The sequence below is a fragment of the Solenopsis invicta genome, chromosome 6 (genome assembly GCF_016802725.1).
Source record: "Solenopsis invicta isolate M01_SB chromosome 6, UNIL_Sinv_3.0, whole genome shotgun sequence".
NCBI classification, from domain to species: Eukaryota; Metazoa; Arthropoda; class Insecta; order Hymenoptera; family Formicidae; genus Solenopsis; species Solenopsis invicta.
This window is the reverse complement of record NC_052669.1, coordinates 13,737,490-13,757,513: the sequence shown is the minus strand read 5'-3', so window position 1 is coordinate 13,757,513 and position 20,024 is coordinate 13,737,490. Positions and strand designations below refer to the sequence as shown.

The following is a 20,024-nucleotide window of genomic DNA, read 5'->3' as shown; positions in this document are numbered from 1 at the left end:
GGAGCTTCGAGTGCCTTGATAGCAGCTTGACTGTCCGAGCATATTCTCACGCGCCCACCAGTTTCCCTCACTTCCAGGGCCAGTTGGGCACATCTTATGATCGCCACGATCTCCGTCTGGAAAACTGTGGCGTACCCATCCAGGGGCAGACTTTCCGCCACCCTCTTCTGTCGGCAAACAATGCCCGCGCCGGAGCTCGTACCCGTCTTGGAGCCATCTGTAAACCAGACGTCCCCGTCCCAGGCCTGAACCAGTGCCTCGAGTTCGTTCCCGTCCGCGAGCCCTGTGACCTGCACTTTAAAGCGCCTGTCCAGGGTCCGAACTGCTGGCATCCTGTTCTACCTCATTCTGAAGATGGAGTCGGTCAGCACGCCGTTAGGGAACTTAGTATGCGCAGTCCCCTCTTTCCACTTCAGTTCACAGGCTAGTCGGTGTGCAGCGATCGCCGCCGTCTCCACCACCACCTGGTGAAATGGTTCAATCCCGAGAAAAATGCCAATGGGTGCCACCGGCGTGGTTCGCGTTGCATCCAGGACCCCTTTTAAAATCACAACCCTGATGTGCTCGAGCGCCACCACCGCCGCTTTCTTCCGCGTCCTAGGCCACCACACAACTGCTGCATAGGTGAGCCTGGGTTGAAGTATTGCAGTATGGATCCAACAGACCATCTTGGGCTTCAACCCCCACGTCTGACCCACGATTCTCTTGCACATCCAGAAGTAAGAGCACAGATTCTTACAGCGGCTTTCAAGATGTTCCCTCCAGGACAGCTTCTTATCTAGGATCACTCCCAGATATTTTACTGATTCAGCTGGGGCTAGCCTTGTACCTTCAAAGATGGGCTCTATTATAGTGCCCACTTTATATTTACGAGAGAAAACAACGAGCCCCGTTTTCGGCGGATTCACTGACAAACCGGTCCCCCTGCACCACCGCTTTACTGTTCCCAGTGCGTTCTGCATGAGCTCCAAGAGAGGCCCGAGAAAGGGTCTTCGCACTAGCAGAGCCACGTCGTCAGCGTAGCCCTGCACAAAGAAGCCCCTCTCACTCAACCCCTCAAGCAGCCCATCCACCACCAGGCACCGTAACAGTAGAGAGAGCACCCCACCCTGGGGGCACCCTCTCTCCACCCATCCACTGATCCTCGTTGTTCCCAACGAAGCTACAACTCGTCGCCCTAGCATGCCCCGGATCCACTCCACGAGTTTCTCCGGCACACCCCTGTGCAACGCTTCTTCACACACCATCTTGTGCGGGGTGTTGTTGAAAGCACCCTCTATATCTAAGAAGGTGCCCACCGCATAGCCGCCCCTCTCCAGTTGCCCCTCGATAAACGACACAGTCGCATGAAGAGCCGTCTCCGTGGAGTAGCCCATGCGGTATACGTGCTGCGCGCAGTGCAAGGGGCGCCACGAGAGGACAACGTCCCTTACATACGCGTCGACCAATTTCTCCAAAGTCTTCAGGAGAAACGAAGTCAGACTTATCGGTCTGAAGTCTTTAGCAGAAGAGTAGCTCATTCTTCCCGCTTTTGGGATGAACACCACTCTCTCTAGTTTCTATGCGCTAGGCGTATGGCCCAGAGCCAAACATGCCCTCAAAGTCCTTGTCAGAGGTCCCACGACCAGCTCCAGCCCTTCCTGTAGAAGAGCCGGAAAGACTTGATCTGGTCTCGCCGACTTAAAGGGTTTGAAAGTGTTTATCGCCCATCTCACTTTTCCGGGCTTGACAATGCTGGCCGCTAATCCCCAGTCCGCTTTGCGAGCCCTGCGCGAGCCCGCCGCATCATGGGCGAACAGTTCACTGTGCTCCCTACGGAAGCCCGGAAAGCTGGCCTCCAGCAGGTGCACCAGACACCGCTCCCCGTTCACCATTGTCCCATCAGAGAGACTAATGGAGTTCAGGACGGCGTCCGGGTTTCTGGCTAGAATCCTGCATAGTCTTGCGGTCTCGGGCACGCCCTCTACCAACTCGCAGAACTCTTTCCAGCTCTTTTTCTTAGCCCTTACCACAGAGTCTCTGTAGTCTTTCTGGGCGCTTCTGTGAAGTTCCCAGTCCGACTGGCGGCCCGTATTCCTGGCCCTATTCCAGGCCCTCCGAGCTGCACTTCTGAACTCCTGCAGCTTGGGACTCCACCAGGAGTTGCCCCTGGAATTCTTAACCGCCCTCTCTGGACAGTTCCTTTCGTAGCTCTTCACCAGAGCCCTCTGCAGATGATCCACTCAGAGCTCCAGTTCCTCCTCGGTCCCGTGCCTCCTAGAGAAGCCCTCAAGATAGCATTTCAAGTCCACCCGATAGGAGTCCCAATCGGTCCTTCTGAGGTCCCTGAACGTCGTCACCTCACCTCTGGCCCAAGCCAGCTTGAAGGTGATTTGCCTATGGTCTGACAGTGAAGGTTCGCGCGAGACCTTCCATCCGACCACGTCCCTCGTTATACATCTAGAACAGACAGTAAGATCGAGAACCTCTCTCCTCACCGCCGTGCAAAAGGTGGGCTCGTTACCTCTGTTGAGAATCTCCAGGTCCGTCGATGCTAGAAATTCCAACAGCCTCCTACCTCTATCGTTGGTATCCGTGCTACCCCAAACCGCGTGGTGCGAGTTAGCATCGCACCCCACTATCAGGGGAAGCCGCTCACTCTGGCAGTACTCTACCAGTCTGGTCACCGGTTCCGGCGGCGGCGGAGCCCCCTCGTCATGGGAAAAATACGCGGAGCACACCACCACCCGCCTCCTGCTTTCTAAGGAATCGGCAACATCAAGCTCGACCGCTACCACATCTCTGGAAAATAAATGCGGGATTAGTCGAGCATCAACGCCCTTCACCGCTACGCAGGCTCTGAGCTTTTTGGCTGTTGGAGGCTTAAATAACCTCCCGCATGCTGCCACGCCACTGATACGGCCCCGGGGAGCCAAAGCTCTTGTATCAGTGAAATGGCTCTGTGCACCGCAGCCTGTTTCCTCGACAGAATCGCCAAGGCCTCTTTGCTGTGGTGCAAGTTGATCTGCTTAAAAGTCACCTCGGAACGATCGAACTTTACGATTCGTCCATAAGGGGCCCCTTCTCGCCCTCCCTATCCTCACCTTGGGCCCCGCTCACCTTGAAGGTGACTTGGTCGAGCCCGAGGTAGGGCTTGAAGTCCAGCGCCTTCAGCTTGAGGACGCTGGACTCTGGAATCCTGAGAACCAGGTTCCTATCATCCCTGGTAGCCCCTACGTTCTCAGCCATAATCTTCCAGCTCCCGGTGCTGAGCCCAGGATTCTGCCTCTCCAGCCGCTCCAGGACCGCGGCCGGTTCATTGGAAGCCCCCGGGACCCAGACCACGGCCTTGTGCTGTCTTTGAAGCACCTCCGGGCCTACTACCTTGAGCTTGGTGTTTTCCCAGGGAGAGATGCTCCCCATCTGCTCAGCGAGCCAGATTAGGGACGCCTCATCCCTGCCTAAGACTACCGCGGCCCCTCCCCTAAGGAAGGTACGACGGAAGCATGAAATGGGTCCTTCCCGGATCCCACTGATTGCCCTGCTGACGGCCAGCTTCAAGAGAACCAGCCGCTCAGCAGTGATTTCTTCCTCGGGATAACCTTCGGGGATGATAACCCTTGTTAAAGGGTCCACCGCCTCGGCATAGGTCCCCATGCGTTGAGCCCTACGCTTCTTAGCGGGTCCTTCCGCTGAAGGGAGAGTGTCCGTGGAGCCCTTCCGGCGTTTGCCACCAGCGTGCCCCTCCCTCTCCCTCGGCGTTGCTACCGGGGGGGTCACGATGCCCGAGGAGGTCCCGCACTGAGACCTTTTTCGTTCCCGTTCGGCCCTCCTTTTCTCCGCACCAGAGCGGTTTCTCTTGCCAAGAGGGCCCGCCGCTGGTGCGGAGTTTTTCTCTAAGACGGTGACAGTGGTGCCTCCGGAGCCCGGGCGAGCCCCATCCGCAGCCACCGCCTGAGAGCCGGAGCTGACGGCGGTGGCGCCTTCAGACCCCAGATGAGCCCCGTCCGCAACCCCCTCCGCCGCCTCCGCACTGGAGGTCCCGCACTGCGAGCCCTCTATCTCCTCTACAACGTCTTTAAGATTTTTGAATGTATCCATTTTTGGTCCCACGAGTACCTAGGGAAATAACGGTCCGCCCACACAGAGCCCCGGATGCGTGGGTAAGGCTACTTACTCTGGGGTGTCGCCTGGTGCCCCAGAGGCATCGTTTAAGACACTGCTCCCTCAGTGCCACGCAGCCATCGCCACGATAGCTTACAGCTTGGCTTAGGGAGCTGGTCCGCGGTAGCGGCCTTCCTGACCCCACGCAGGGTTTTACACCTGGGAGACCAGTTATAACCGCCACTAACCGGAGGTACCCTAATCCCACGCAGGATTTTATCCCTGGGGGACTCGGGCCCCTCCGGCCGTTCTCCTATCCGCCATCCGGAGACGCGCCCGGTAGGTAGCTCAACCCCCGGGGACTTATGGCTAACACTGTATTTATTTTAGGGAAATAATTTTTATTTTTAATAACATTTAATTTATTTAGCATTAGTAGCGTAAATATAAAAATAAACATTTACACCTAAAAATATATATTATACAAAAAATGAAATAAACATAACATTAATAAATTTAAATTTTGTAATAGAAACAGAAGATAATGCTCTTCGCAAAATAAAATATTATAGTGCTTCCATCTTTTATTTCAAAAAGGCTTTGCTGTTATAAAAAAATTTGTAAATTGTAGCATTCTTCTGTAATATTAAATTTGACAGTTACTATTACAGAAAGGTATGGCTAGCAAAAATAGTTAAAAAAATTGGAATTGGAAATTGGACCAAAGCATGAAAAAACATTACTGATGTAAAAAGAACTTTTCAAAACTCAATTTTGTAACCAATTGATATAAACATATTATTAAAAATTTACTCTGAAAGAGAACTGATTGCACCAATTGAGTCTACGAAAAAAATTACTAAAGAAACGTTGCAAAAATCAATTTTGCAAGTAATTTGTTTATAATAATTAAAAAAGCGTTTTACATGTTTCTTGAATCATTTTTCCTGTAGAATCGATTGGAATAATCAGTTTTCCTCTACAGTCAATTTTTAGTAATTTATTTAAAGCAATTAATTACAAAATAAATTTTTACGTGTTTTTTATGTCAATAATGTTTTTTTTATGCTCCGGTACTATTCCCAATTGTTGTTTTTTGATTATATTAGTCTGGTCAAGGGCAGGAACAGGTTTTAATTATTTATATAGTTTATATAGTTTATTTTACAAATATTTAAGACTAAAGGCTAGTGAGAATGTTTGTACGATACTCAACACGTAAGTTTCTTTCTGTTCAAATCAACTTTACTTCAAATATAACTTTTTATTAACGGATAGAATTAACAATATCACAAGTGTACGATTAGCTGAGTATTAGCATATTAGGTTATTGTTCCGAAATCTTAAGTTTGAATCTCGCCAGCGCCAATGCGTTTTCAAAAATTGTAAAATAATGCGTAATCATAATTAGTAAAATAGAATATATGCGAATTAGATTAATCTATAATGAAAATTAAAATAAAATCTGCAAAAAAACCAAAAAAATTTTTTTATAATAAACAATTTTTTTGTGTACGCATTTATAAAGCGAACGGATAGAATTCGCAGTTGTCTATTCGTTTTTACAGACAGAAACTGATAGATTGCGAAACACATTCTATCGGTTTCTGTCTGTAATTACGGAATAAGAAACGAATAGTAAAGCAAACGAATAGAATACGTTTTCTGTCCGTTTCTACTTGTAATTTTTACCAGGGAAGAGACGTCACAATTTAAAAATATGCAAAACAGCACGGTTTGCTTGATTTTTGCTGCCAGCATGACGTCAGATCTTGTCAGCACGAGATGCTCGATTTGTGATATCAGTTTGCCGTCAAAGTTATGTAGGTTATGCTCGAATTGTGCCGTCAATCTGATGTCATGTCCTCTCAGCACGGGGTGCTCGATTTGTGCTAGTAGTCTGCCGTCAGATTGTGTTTCGTATGTCATGTTCGAATTCTGCCGCCTATCTGGCGTCATATACTGGCAGCACGGCGTGCTCGCCTGGTGCTGTAATGTTACTGACATAGGATAACAACAGATTCTGTCAACAGAACATAAGCAGAATTTGAGATCAGTTGAGTTCAGTCTGTCAACACGTCTTGATCAAATCTGCCGCCAGCCTGCCAACACAGTGCTAACATTTTGTTGATTGAGAGAATGGCAAAAACTGCGAAATTCCAAATAAAATAAATTAGCTCATTCGAAAATATGTTCAGTATTTTACAAGTGTAAAAGGATCGAATTGGTGTGAATTAGATTTTGAGAAAGTTGTAATTAAGGCGATGGTGGAGACGAGCGAACTTACTCGACGTCGGTACTGCAGATTTTTCTTTGGTAGAGAGTCAAGCGGCACGCGGTCGCGGACAGGGCAAACGGTAAGAAGAATAGCGCTAAAGCCAGGCAAACAGGTTAGTGCTCTTTGTCAAGTGCACTCATAAATATTTTATCATGTCCTTGTTTACAATTTCAGTGCCATCTAATGCAAAACCTTTTAACTACCATAAACACAATTACTGCTCTTTTTACCAATTCCGCGTGCAAATTTACATAAACAATTTTTAAACACTTTTTTCTCTTATACTAAAACTTTTAAGTTTAACTAACATTCTGCAAGTGCCGTATTGTTTTTTCGTTTAATTTACACTCTAGAAACTACTTATTTTATACATACAAAGTCTAAAACTTTTATATAGAATACGTACTAATACGAGTTGGCTGCAAAAGTCGATAATTAGATTAAATTTTTTAAATTTCAGTTTTATGATCAGACTTTATTTGCGCCTTATAGAAAGCAAAAAATGCAAATAGGTCCGACTTACCCCACTCTCTCCTATTTAAGGTGACGCTGGACCGGTCTCTATATACAATTATTTTTAAACACTCCGATCTTTTAATTGGCTTTACAGATTACAAAATCTTTTTCAACAATTAAAGTAGTGACAAAAACATACATCGGAAATTACAATGTAATATGAAAATCGAAAGTAGGTTTTAAATATTATAATTTAATAACTAAAACTACTCTGACCCTTTCAATCAATCTTTCTCTTATCCCTCTTTCTCTCATCGCCTTGTGCAAGGTTCCTCTGCAGTGGACAGAGATGGAACTTTGGTTTGTAAGCTAGGTTTTGTACACGTATCGGCATAAGTGTCCCTTAGCGCTCGGCGCTCCGCTACTGCACACATGCAAAGCCGCGTACGTACTTGTTTCTTAATAGCGCGAAGGAAATCGGGGAGCGGGAAAAAAATGGTGAAGTGCATACTATGATAATACATACTTCTCGCTTGATGCACGATCGAGAGAGAAAGCATGAAATAAGGTGATACTGCGGGCAACTGCCCCGTGTCCTCCGGCATTATGCGACTAAGATATTGCAATATGTGGTCGCGCGCCGTTTTAATTTTAGCATAAAAAAAATTTACTAAAGGCGTCAATTATGATTAATAAAATAAATACCAACGGCGTCTATTCGATGGTACTTGTATAAGCGGCAAATTTTGATTGATAAAATAAATACCAACAACGTCTATTAGACGATACTGGTATAATAAATACTAAGAGCGTCATTAATACCCTCACCACGCGGCCTGCTCCTAGCTAGGCGACCGCTTGGCGGTTTCCGCACGCGATGGGTAGAGAAAGTACGCGCTCGTTCGCCGATTTTACTCATTTTTATCTCGATAACAATTGCAAATTTTGAAAAATGGTAAAGACTTGTCTTTTTTTCTGTATGTATATATACAGGGTGTCAGGTAAAGTTCACTTATGCTTTTGTGGATTGATAGAGTAAGTCAAACTGAAAAGAAAAGTCTTTTACCATTTTTCAAAATTTGCAATAGTTACCAATAAAAAATTAGTATAGTCGTAAATGAGCGCGTATTTCCTCTACTCACGGCGTGTGGAGACCCGCCGCCAGCACCTAGTTGCCTAACTAGGTGCTGGCGGCGGGACAAGAAAACAAGAGAACGAGCGACTCAGAACGGGAATCTTACGCCGTTGATAACCGGTTACTGCTTCTCCCTCCTCACTGCATTGCCACGCCGCACAGTGGGGCCAAATGAGAAATTGAGTTAATTGTCTACAGCCTTCAATTTTTAACGGACTTTAATGTTTTTTTTTTTTTTTAATTAAAATTTATTTAATTGCCAACAAAGTTAAGAGAGCCGATTTTTGAATTTGTCCTTTTTTCAAAATGGCGGATGTAATATGGCAGCTAAAAAATAAAAAATTAAATCGATATATAATAGATTGTGCATATGCGTGTTTTTGATGCTGCAAATTATAAATTTAATATTAAAATTACGAAACCAATTAAATAATAAATCAAATATGGCTGCCATAATAAAAGTATTATGAATATAAATAAATGATAAATGAATCAAATGATAATAAAATAGTGTTATTTTGACGATTAATCTAACAATAATTGTAGAGCTTCGATATCAATATCCCCCAAAAAATATTTTCATTGTTTCCGTTGATCACTTACATAAGGAACAGAGTCAACAGCTGTTTAATGATATCTTCATTTGTTGTACTTCTACACTGTTTTCGAATGTGATATTTTCTGAAACGCTAAAAATCTTTATTACGTGTATACTTACGTATATACTTTCTGCGCTTCTTCAAACAATTTGCCAATGGGTAATAAATGTAAATTTATAATTTTCCTGCCATGAAAAAGAATTTTGTGTACTAAAGCAGGCATGTAATACCAAGGGTAAAGTTTTATGTATAGTTCTGCTGTTTCAAGTGCATATTTCTCAAATTGAACAATATTTATTTTTCTTTCACAAACAAGCGTCTGTAAAATAATTCCAAATAGTCGAATAAGATTTTTATTAAAGCCAGTTATTTTTGAAGTCATTTCAGGATCTCTGAAAAATCTTCTTGCCATATTGCCATCGTTTGAGGATCCTGAACCTTGTTCTGGAGTATCTACATATAAAGCCATTTGTTTTCTAAATTCATTTTGAATCCCTTTTTTGGTTTTTTTTATTGTTATATTATCTTGAGATTTTTTTGCAGCCCATTTACAAAAACTTAGTCAATAAAATATATATAAGATACATTCCATAAATCTAATCCATACGTACAGTGTCGAAAGACCATATTGAAAATGTTGTACAATTTTCTGTTTGTCTTTTAATTTAATGAGATTGTTCACTTCGGATAGAAGTGAACAATCTCATTAAATTAAATTTTTGCTCCACATATCACACATGTTGATGCAGATAATGTACCAGTTATGGCCTGACATACTTTTCCATCTATCATTGTTAAAATTATTTCATGTTTTACTTTCTAATAACCCGTACCAGTATCTTTAACAGTAGGAATAAGATCATTTATTTGTTTTTTTTATTCGATTAACTTCAAATGTTATTTTTTCTTTGGATTTGGAAGCATATTCAAATTTAATGAATCGACAATACTTTGTTGATGATGGGCAAGGGTTTTACCATAGCTCTTTCCATTCAGATAAAATATAAACTTCTAAGCGTAAAGGAACCATGGTAATCATAAAAATACTTTCGTCTGATAATGTTTCATCAGCAAACTTTTGTTTATATTTTTTATGCCCTGATGATCCATCATATCTCTATTTTGCTATCAACCGTAGCGAAATTTTTTCATTTTGTACTGCGGGTGGCAGTACAGTGCGCGTCAATAAGTCGTTGGGTCATAGTAGGTAGTTTAACTTACCGACACTGAGTCGATAACAATGTACGCCCGCGCGTGTGCGTATATTTAGAAGGGACATAAATAATAAATATTTGACACGAAGAATATATGTTACTGATTCTCTTAGTTATCCATAAGACATAAGAGAACTAAAGAACAACTGGTTGCACATGCCAAGAACTCGGAAAATTTGAGGCATGAGCCTCAATATTTTGTACGTTTAAACGATTCGGTAGAAAGGCGATTGCAGCAAGTGGTTACACGGGAAGGATACTGGATCGACTATTAGCTGGTGCCAGTATTATTTCAAACGGTTCTTTTCAGAACCACCAAATTATTTAACGGTGTAACATTTATTAAGAATGCAAAATTTAATTAAAAAAATATATATTAAAAAACCAATATATTTTTAATTTTAATAAATAACTTATTCTTTTACCTTTTCCATCTCTTCATACACGTTTATCTTTGTTGTTATGTATATCTTTGTCTGTGCAAAAATAACATAATACTGAATCAAATTTATACGGATAGATCTACAAGCGGTGTAAACATAACGTAACAGAGATTATTTTACGTGCATTTCGGCGTTAACAATTTTGAGTATGTAATTATATGAATACATTATTGTTTATACACAATAGAAAAAAACATAATTACATTAATGTGCGAGATCGCATCCAAATTGTATCCGACGGCCGAATTGCTCGTTCTCGCGCCGCGACCAAGCCAGCAGCGGCGTGACAACGCGTGAACGGCAGCGGGAGAGAGCGTGATCTCCGGTGTTTGCGCGAGCTTCTAGAGGAATTCGGGATCGCCGTTGTTGACTAAGCATAAGCAAAGGAAGTCGAATAACAGCCTCGACAACCGACGGATTCCTCTAGAAGCATTCCTCGCGCACATTATAAATAGGTGGCTCAGTGCCATTAAGGGCACTTGCTTCGAAACTGTACTCGCGTTCGGTGCGTCGCCAACGTTTTGAAAAATAATAAATTCAAGCTAAGCAATACTCAGTTCGTTTCACTCAGTACTCCGCGTGCCCATTTGCCGTGCCGAAACAATCGGCACAATTAAACTAAATAAATTAATATTTAAAATTGAAAACAAAGTATCAAAGTCATGTGTTAAATTTTAATTTTACTATTTATTTTATTATACAGCAACATGTAGACATTTTAACATAAAAAATAAAAATATTTAACCTAAATTAGACTAAGAAGAAAAAAGAGGATAACTAAGAGAATCAGTAACGTATATTCTCCGTGCCAAATATTTATTATTTATGTCTCTTTCGAATAAACGTGCGCGCACGCGCATTTATCGTTATCAACTCAGTGTCGGTAAATCAAGCTACCTACTATGACCCAGTGAATTATTGATGCGCACTGTACAACATTTGGAATTAATAATATGCGATTGACAGTGTAATCTAACAGCTACTGTAAATTAACTTCCGCACCCGCTTCTGAGATTTTAACTGCACCTGAAAAAGGAAAACACGTTTTTTTTATTTCAGAAAGCTTTTTATAAGGTGGAAATATTAGGTGTATGCATTAATTTTAAAGGATTTACAAGAGATGGCGTAACTAGTACTATATCGCATCGGGCCAAATTGTTGCTAACTTCATGTCAAAGCATCATCAAATGGCTTTAGTTTTCTGTATGCGCCACTGTGCCGAATTGTAAACAACATTGTTTTTTTGAGCATTAAATATGTCGAAATTTGTGTCAACAAAACGGCATTTGTGGGAAGCTTTGCTTTTTTGCTTCCATTTGAAGAAAAGTGTTGCTGAAAATCAACGAATGCTGTCGGAAGCTTATGGTGATTACGCTCCATCGATTTCAACGTGCGAGTACTGGTTTTGACTCTATAAAAAAGGTGATTTTAACGCGGAAGACAAGGAATGTCCAGGCCAGCCGAAAAAGTTTGAGGATGAGGAATTGGAAGCTTTCCTCAATCAAGACCCGAGTCAAACGCAAGAAGAACTTGCAGAATCATTAAATGTTGATTAATCAACGATTTCCAGATGTTTGAAGGCTATTGGAATGATTCAAAAGCAAGGATATTGGGTGCCGTACGAATTGAAGCCAAGGGACATCGAAAGGCGCAAAATGATCTGTGAATTGTTGCTTCAAAGACACAGAAGAAAAAGTTTTTTGCATCGTATCGTGTCGGGTGATGAAAAATGGATACATTACGATAATCCAAAGTGCAAAAAATATAGTGCAAGCCAGGCGAATCATCAACATCGCCGGCAAAGCCGAATATTCATGGCGCCAAGCTCATGCTCTGTATTTGGTGGGATCAGCTGGGTGTACTGTATTATGAGCTGCTCCAACCCAACAAAACTATCACTGGAGAACGCTACCAACAACAATTGATGCAATTGAGCCGAGCATTGAAGCAAAAAAAGCCAGATTACGCGCAAAGACACGACAAAGTGATTTTCCAACACGACAATGCTTGGCCTCATGTTGCGAAACCGGTCAAGGAAACATTAAAAGCGCTTAACTGGGATGTTCTACCACATCCGCCGTACTCTCCAGATATTGCTCCTTCGGATTACCACCTATTTCGATCGATGACTCATGGCCTGACAGAGCAGCGCTTCCATTATTATGAAAATATCAAAAAATGGGTCGATTCGTGGATAACTTCTAAAGATGTATCATTCTTTCGACGTGGAATCCATCTATTACCAGAAAGATGGGAAAAAGTAGTGGCTAGGGATGGGAAATATTTTAAATGATCAATTTGGTAACCATTTCGTCACAGCAAAACCGTAAGTTTATCTTAAAATCCTTTAAAATTAATGCATACACCTAATATATTTGCATCTTTGGCAGTTGCATCCAAACGAATCGTTTCATACTGATATTTCGTTAATTTAGCGTCCTCAAACAAAATCAGAGCTTCAAAAAAGGTAAATTGTACAATATTTTTATCATTCATTGTACCTGTCTCCGCATTTTCAAAACGTAATAGTTTAGAAATAATATTTACCAGAGCTGATTTCCCATTATTTCTTAAACTAGTAAGGAAAACATTTTCAATTTCATTATCGGAATAAGTGTCTCTTAAAGAATTATTCTTTTTTCATTTAGCAGATCTAGAACACTCGTCAAAATCTGAAAACTTTCTGCCACGTCTTTTAGGTATAAAATCTGCAACGAAATCATTTTCTAACCATTTTTTATTATTCCACTCAAATTTATGTTTAATATAAATTGCTTTTCGATATTTTTTCTTAAAAATAGGCATGAAACTTTGAGAAATTTTTTCACATATTACCTTTAACTGCATTTCACTAAAATTAAAATTAAGGGTTATATAATCATAAATTTTTTCTATATTTATATTGTTTTCTTTTAACAGAATGTTAGAAAGAATTTTATTTTTTATCTTAAACTTATCTATATTTACACTTAACTTATAATTTTAAAAGAATAATTAGAATTTTAAAGAAAATTATAATAAGCAATGAATGAAAAGCCGTTGAACCAAAAACAATGAATAAAACGCAATGAACAGAAAGAAAGTTAATTTACAGGAAAAAAATAAAGTTTGAAACAAAAATAAACCTTCAAAACAAAGAACAAAGACAACTCTCTCAACATTCTGAATAGACAATTTTTAAATACATCAAATCTTAACATAAATACATCAAAACGCAAAATAGGATTTGACGAATTTGCTTTAATATGGTCGTCGTAATATATATAATTTTGGAACAATAATTTCTCAATGATAGTAAGAAAGCCTTTTTTGGTCGCAGCTAGATCTTAGTGCTTATATTTATTCATGTGATTTTATATATTTCTTCGAATTCAACCAGAATGTGCGCTGAATTAATTTTGGTTATAACACAGCATGTCGAATAAGAATTAGTAATATTTATCTTTATACATTAATATAAATATCACTATTTATATTAAATTGAATAATTTATAATAATTGATGCTGATTTGCATCTATATACCCATTCCCCCCTGAAAAAACTGTAAGAAATTTTTATTGCGAAAAATAACACCCCACCCAGGGTGTTTAATATAAATAGTGATATTACTAATTCTTATTCGACATGCTGTGTTACGACCGAAATTAATTCAGAGCACATTCTGGTTGAATTCGGAGAAGTATATAAAATCACACAAATAAATATAAGCACTAAGATCTAGCTGCGACCGAAGAAGGTTTTCTTACTATCATTTTGTTGTTACACTATCGGTCCAATAACATATTTGTAACAATAATTTCTGTTGTGAATAGGGAAATATATAGAATTTGTTCTGAGAGAAAATCACTAGTTTGTTATAGGATATTCAATTCAATTCAAGCGTTAAGTGGTGTTGTATCGCTGCTCTAGCTCGAGTGAGGAACGTTCGGTTGTGCTATTTGTCAACTGTATCGCGACGAAGCGCCATCTAAAACAGTATACTCACAAGGAATAGGCAAGAATTGTAAAATGCCAAATGAGATGAGTCAGCTCATTTGAAAGGGGGGAACAAGTATATTAACAGTTTAAAAGGGTGAGCGTGAATGGGCCTTACTTTTTAAGAAAATCGCAATTGAAGTTTAACATTGGGACATTTGTACGTTAAGTACTAGAATCTTAAACCACCATCTAAGATAGCGTCGTGGCTGCGAAGGATAGATGCTAGCGTTACTAATTTCCCTCTGCAGCGGACCGGGTTCGAATCTCCGAAGCATCATTTTTTTTTTAAGTCTTTTGCTATTATATATACAATTACATTATTTTTATTATTTTTTAAATTAATTATTAATGTAATTACATATAACAATGTGTAATTACATGTAATAATAAAATTTGTATTAAAAATTAATACAAGTATTTTATAAATTATTTATTATAATAAAATTATTTACCTTAACGAACAAATCTATTTCGAAAAATAATACACTTTAAGAGTTTCTACAATATTATAAGTTATAAAACCATAATAAATTAGTTGATGAGTAAATAATACACTTTGAAAAACATCTAATTTGTCGAACATGTTTCATGCTAAACAGAGCTTTCATCAGTGAACTTATTAAAAACTAGTACAACTTCAATAAATTATTAGATAACTATATTAACATGTCTAACATTTTTCATGTTGATATCTTGAGTATCACCGCGAATTACAGAAATCCTAATTGACAAGCCTTTAATCCAAATTTTGAGATAAACACGCAAATAAACGCATAAAAGTAAATAAGTAAATAAATAAATAAGATATAAATAATAAATAAATAAATAATAAAAAATAAATAATTAATAAATATAATGATATCCATGTGCGTAAGTTAAAACAATTAAAATAATAAATTAACAAGTTAAATTTACTATGACTATTTTGTGATTAAAATTATTTATACATTAATAAAATTATTTGTTATAAAACTCGCACATTGCTGTACAATATTGTGGGTAAAAATTGAGGTAAAAACGTTTAAAACATAAATAAGGCTGACAGATCGGAATTTCTTTATACGGTATAATTTGTAAACACGTCGGCTTATTTTTGTCATCTCGGAAAATTTCATTATACATATAAACATCTTTGACCGCGTCAAGATTAATTTAAAAAATAATAAAAATAACATAATTGTAAAATATAATAACAAAAGACTTAAAAAAAAATGATGCTTTGAAGATTCGATCCGGTCCACCGCGGAGGAAAATTAATAACGCTAGCATCTAGTTTTCTCAGCCACAACGCTATCTTAGATTGTGGTTTAAGATTTTAGTACTTAATGTACAAATGTCCCAATGTTAAACTTTAATTGCAATTTTCTTTAAAAGGGAGGCCCATTCACGCTTACCCTTTTACACTGTTAATATACTTGTTCCCCCCTTTCGAAGGAGCTACGACTCATCTCATTTGGCATTTTATAATTCTTGCCTCCTTCTGATGCATGCGCAGTAACACTGGTCTTCACAGATAGGTGGGGATAGAAAGACAGAAGAGTGAGAGGCAGACAATATGAAGAACGTTTGTTCTTTGTCTGAGCCTGATTGGTTACTGGTAGCCCCAGCAAAGTTATAAATTCACATTTATCACCCATTGGCGAATTATCTGAAGAAGCGCAGAAAACACGTAATAAAGATTTTAAGCGTTTCAGAGAATACTACACTCGAAAACATTGTAGAAGTACAACAAATAAAGATATCATTAAAAAGCTGTTGACTTCGTCTAATCCTTATGTAAGTGATCAACGAAATCAATGAAAACATTTTTCGAGGGATATTGATATCGAAGCTTTACAATTATTGTTAGACTTAATCGTCAAAATAACACTATTTTATTATTATTTGATTCATTTATCATTTATTCATATTCATAATACTTTTATTATGGCAGCCATATTTGATTTATTATTTAATTAGTTTTGTAATTTTAATATTAGATTTATAATTTGCAGCATCAAAAACACGCATATATTCAATTTGTTACATATCGATTTAATTTTCTATTTTTTAGCTGCCATATTATATCCGCCATTTTGAAAAAAAGGACAAATTCAAAAATTGGCTTTCTTAACTTTGTTGGCAATTAAATAAGCTTTAATTAAAAAAAAAGAAACATTAAAATCCGTTAAGAATTGGGCTGTAGACAATTAAGAAACACGATTTTTTATTTGGCCCCACTGTGCGCCGCCTGCCATGGCGCCTCAGGCTTGGCGACTGACAGGCGGTCCCCGCGTGCGATGGACGGAAACTGTATTATCGACCTTGATTAAGTTCGCCTTTTACTTTAGCATCCCATATCATTTTTTACTAAATAAAGTCCTAATCACGCAATATAAAATAATGTCCAAACAATGTCCTTTTTATGTCTTACCGAGATGTCCTAATAACGTCCACTTAACACCGAAAGGCGGTACATTGTACGTCCAAAGGACTTTTTCTAGACATCTACAAAACACAATTGGTATATCATCTAGACATCGAGACATGTCGGACCGCAACGTCTTTTGGGCGTTCAAAGGACATTCTTGTGTTGTGTGGGTAGATTCTGGAATTAAAAAAGAAGTATTCTATTTTTAAAAATTTATTTGATCTTGACCTGACCTTAGCAACATTCCTCAAGGTCAAACTGGTATCGTCAATAGACCATTTTATGCCCTACAACTTCTATCTGAAACTTTTTTTTCAAAAATGCTTAGTTTTCAAAGTAATAAAGGGATCCGAGACTTTTTTGAATAACTTGTACGGAATCTGTTTTATCTGAAAAATTATTGCAAAAATGCAATTGTATCGCTATTGAAATTATTATATCAATGCTCCAATGTGCATATGAAAATCTTGTCGCACGTTTTTTAATGCAAAAGCATGTATCTGTTCAAAGAAGAATTACTGTAACAAGTTCTTTGTAAAACTAGAAAAGTCCTTTTTAAAACTAAAGAAACAGTCTCTCAAATTGAATTAGTTCTTTTCAGAGCTAGCAATTTATTGATGCACATCTTTTTAGATAGAATTAATAATATGGGAAAAATCATCTAAATGACATAAATTAGTTGACAAAGGTTATTCTGCGGAGAGTTAATTTATAAATTAATTAAAAATTATATAATAAAATTAATATAATTTTTTTTATATAAATTACAAATAGAAAATGAGCAAATGTAATATAACAATAATAACAGCACTGATATAGAGATGTACCAGACTTCGCGTGACACTCGTTAATGGCACTCCTGAGATCATTTTGAGATGAAAATCCTAGTATAAAAATGTCGAGACAGTAGTTTTTAAATGAGAAAAGTTAAAAGTTGGCAAATTAAACTTCAAAATTTGCGCGCTCAGGCACACCGTATGTATCGTGAAGATACAATACACATAATACAATAAAAAAAATAAATATCATAAGAATATTCATTAGGAATAAAGATATAATAAAGAAAACAGGACACTTATGTGCAATATGACATATTTAAGCGCACGAATTTCAGACAGTTTGATTTACCAATTTTAAACCTTTTTTATTTAAAAACTACTGCAGTCTTGACATTTTAATACTACGATTTTTGTCTCAAAATGATCTCAAGAGTCTGTCATTAACGGCTATCACACGAAGTCTGGGATTATTTTGCATAATTTGTACTCTTAGAAATAATTAAGGTATTGTCATATATTGTATAAGAAATTGATACTATGTATTACATCATTATCTTAATATTAATGTTATTATTATTATTTTACAATAGTGTAATAATACTATAAATAGTTTTTATGAAAACTTAATGAAAAATACTACGTATTAAATTATTTGTATTAAATTTTTTTCTCTTTTCTTCTCGTAAACTGTTCTTCCACTTATTCATGTTTATTATTTACTTTAATTCTAAAAATTTTTTTAGATATGTCAGAGCAACATATGTTTGCCAATAAGAACTCATTACTGCCTGAAGTCATTTTCTGCATGTAATGGAACTAGTATATCAGGATATTGCAAGAATTTTACCTGTATTAATATTGTAATGGGTTTGAAATATATAATTGTTCACAATGGTTCCGCTGGTATCAACAGCATTGATGCATATTTTAATATAGGAAATGCTTCTCGTGCTTTTCATCAATATTTCGAAGTTGAATATAATTGGATAAACTCAAACAGCACAAAAGTTTTTGTTCGTAGTGGAAATCCTGGTTACGTGATGGGTAAGCCTATCATTATTGGTATTTCTCAAACTAATAATAGCGGGGATATTCATTTCAACAGAACAAATAAATTTCTTACATTGCCCTTGGCTGGAAGAAATGGAGAGTGTGACCAAATTAAGAGATATACCGTTGGATTCGGTGAAGATATTAGATTAATATGTTCTGTAAAATTATTTATTAAAAATTTCACTGCGTTATCTTGTGCGGAGCTACAAAATCTAACCATGCGTCATTTAATAAAGGACTTTTTCTTAAATACAAGTCAATATTATAACACTTATGTTTCAAAATTAGGTAATTTTTTTAACAAAACTGTTGATGATTGGTTGCATGTCGTGTTCGATAGAATACCACGAAATATTGTGACTACGCATACAATCGGAAAACAGATATTATGTTCAGGATTAGTTACATCTATGCATTTGAACGTCCTTTATTCCATGTTGCCAAAGCCTAAAACTTTATCAAATTATAAAATATTAGGTTTTGGAATTACATTTAGCAAAGAAGAAGACGTTAACTGGCCGAAATGCGCATTAAAGAATTGTACAGACATACTTCATGTCAATATTATTTCTTATGTCAATTTTCACGATGTTTCAAAGCCGTCCAAACACTATTTCGCTGGTGGGCCTAATTTAGATATCACGTTACCCTACGATTTCTTTTATCCTTTCTTGAATGATTCAAAAATTATAGAAATATCAAATATATCAATATTTTTAATAATATATACATTATGGATAAATATTTGATACGTATATTCTATTTATTTAAGATTACACTTTTAACTGCTTTTATTTTTGTACGTGCGAATTATAGAATCTATAAAAATCTATGTAAAATCTCGTCTACAATAGTTGCCGTATCGCATGTCGTATGAAAACGTTGCAGGAGTATAGTTTTTTGTCGCACGGTTATCTCATTGTTAGTCGCATAAGCTCAGCCAATCACAACACAGCACACCATGAGTTTGGCAACAGAATAATGTTTGAAGTTTGTTACACGTGTGCTGCTATCAAAAGCTTTCATTGGCTGTTTTAAACAATCTTTGCGACTGTTGTAGATGCTCACTAAGTAACACTGTTGCGACATGCGACAAATTTTCCCGCGACATTGCTACTCGCGACGCGCGACACGACTATTGTAGACAAGGTTTAAAAATATTAACATTAACAAATATGTATAAACATTTATAATTTTATAATTTTTATATTTAAAACTATACAAATTTATAGAATTCAGAAGTATTTATAGAACTCTGAAATTTCTTTTAGAATTACAGATTTAAAAAAATAAAGGAAACAAAAAAATTAAGATTTTAACAATTATTTTAGAATCTTAGATGTTTTAGAATTAAGCAATCAATAATTAAAACATAAGATTAGAAAGCCTATATCAGCAATTCTTGTACCAAATAATAAAATTCTTTACAATTTTTCCGAAGAAGAGGGATCTTATATATGCTCTTGAAGCATTAATATTACATATTCTGACTTCATGACTGTGTTACAAGTCCGACGAATGTGCAACGTACAATTTGAATGGGTTAGAGACGAGTATTAAGAATCGCTGTGACTAACAGGCTTTTTAATCTTATA

The 20,024-nt window shown here is 37.6% G+C and overlaps 2 protein-coding genes across 4 annotated transcripts in view; one reads left to right on the top strand and one right to left on the bottom strand.

The window, feature by feature from the left end:
* Positions 1 to 19,740, top strand: part of LOC105203363 (tectonic-3) — a 97,404-nt gene extending 77,664 nt beyond the window's left edge. Inside the window, exons 5-6 of one of the 3 annotated variants that reach the window (XM_039451121.1) lie at positions 18,120 to 18,420; positions 18,482 to 18,723. In XM_039451121.1, the coding sequence (XP_039307055.1) occupies positions 18,120 to 18,420; positions 18,482 to 18,579 (399 nt within the window). In that variant the 3' untranslated portion in view covers positions 18,580 to 18,723. Of the gene's footprint in view, positions 1 to 5,861; positions 6,474 to 18,119 lie in introns of those variants that run through there. The other 2 variants (XM_039451122.1, XM_039451120.1) reach the window with 2 other exon arrangements.
* LOC120358164 lies at positions 2,071 to 3,706 on the bottom strand. Its single transcript, XM_039451124.1, has 2 exons — positions 2,504 to 3,706; positions 2,071 to 2,439 (listed from the first exon to the last, which is right to left on the bottom strand). The coding sequence occupies exon 1, from the start codon at positions 3,634 to 3,636 to the stop codon at positions 3,037 to 3,039; it is 600 nt and encodes a 199-aa protein (XP_039307058.1). The 5' UTR covers positions 3,637 to 3,706; the 3' UTR covers positions 2,071 to 2,439; positions 2,504 to 3,036.
* Positions 19,741 to 20,024: the final 284 nt, after the last annotated feature.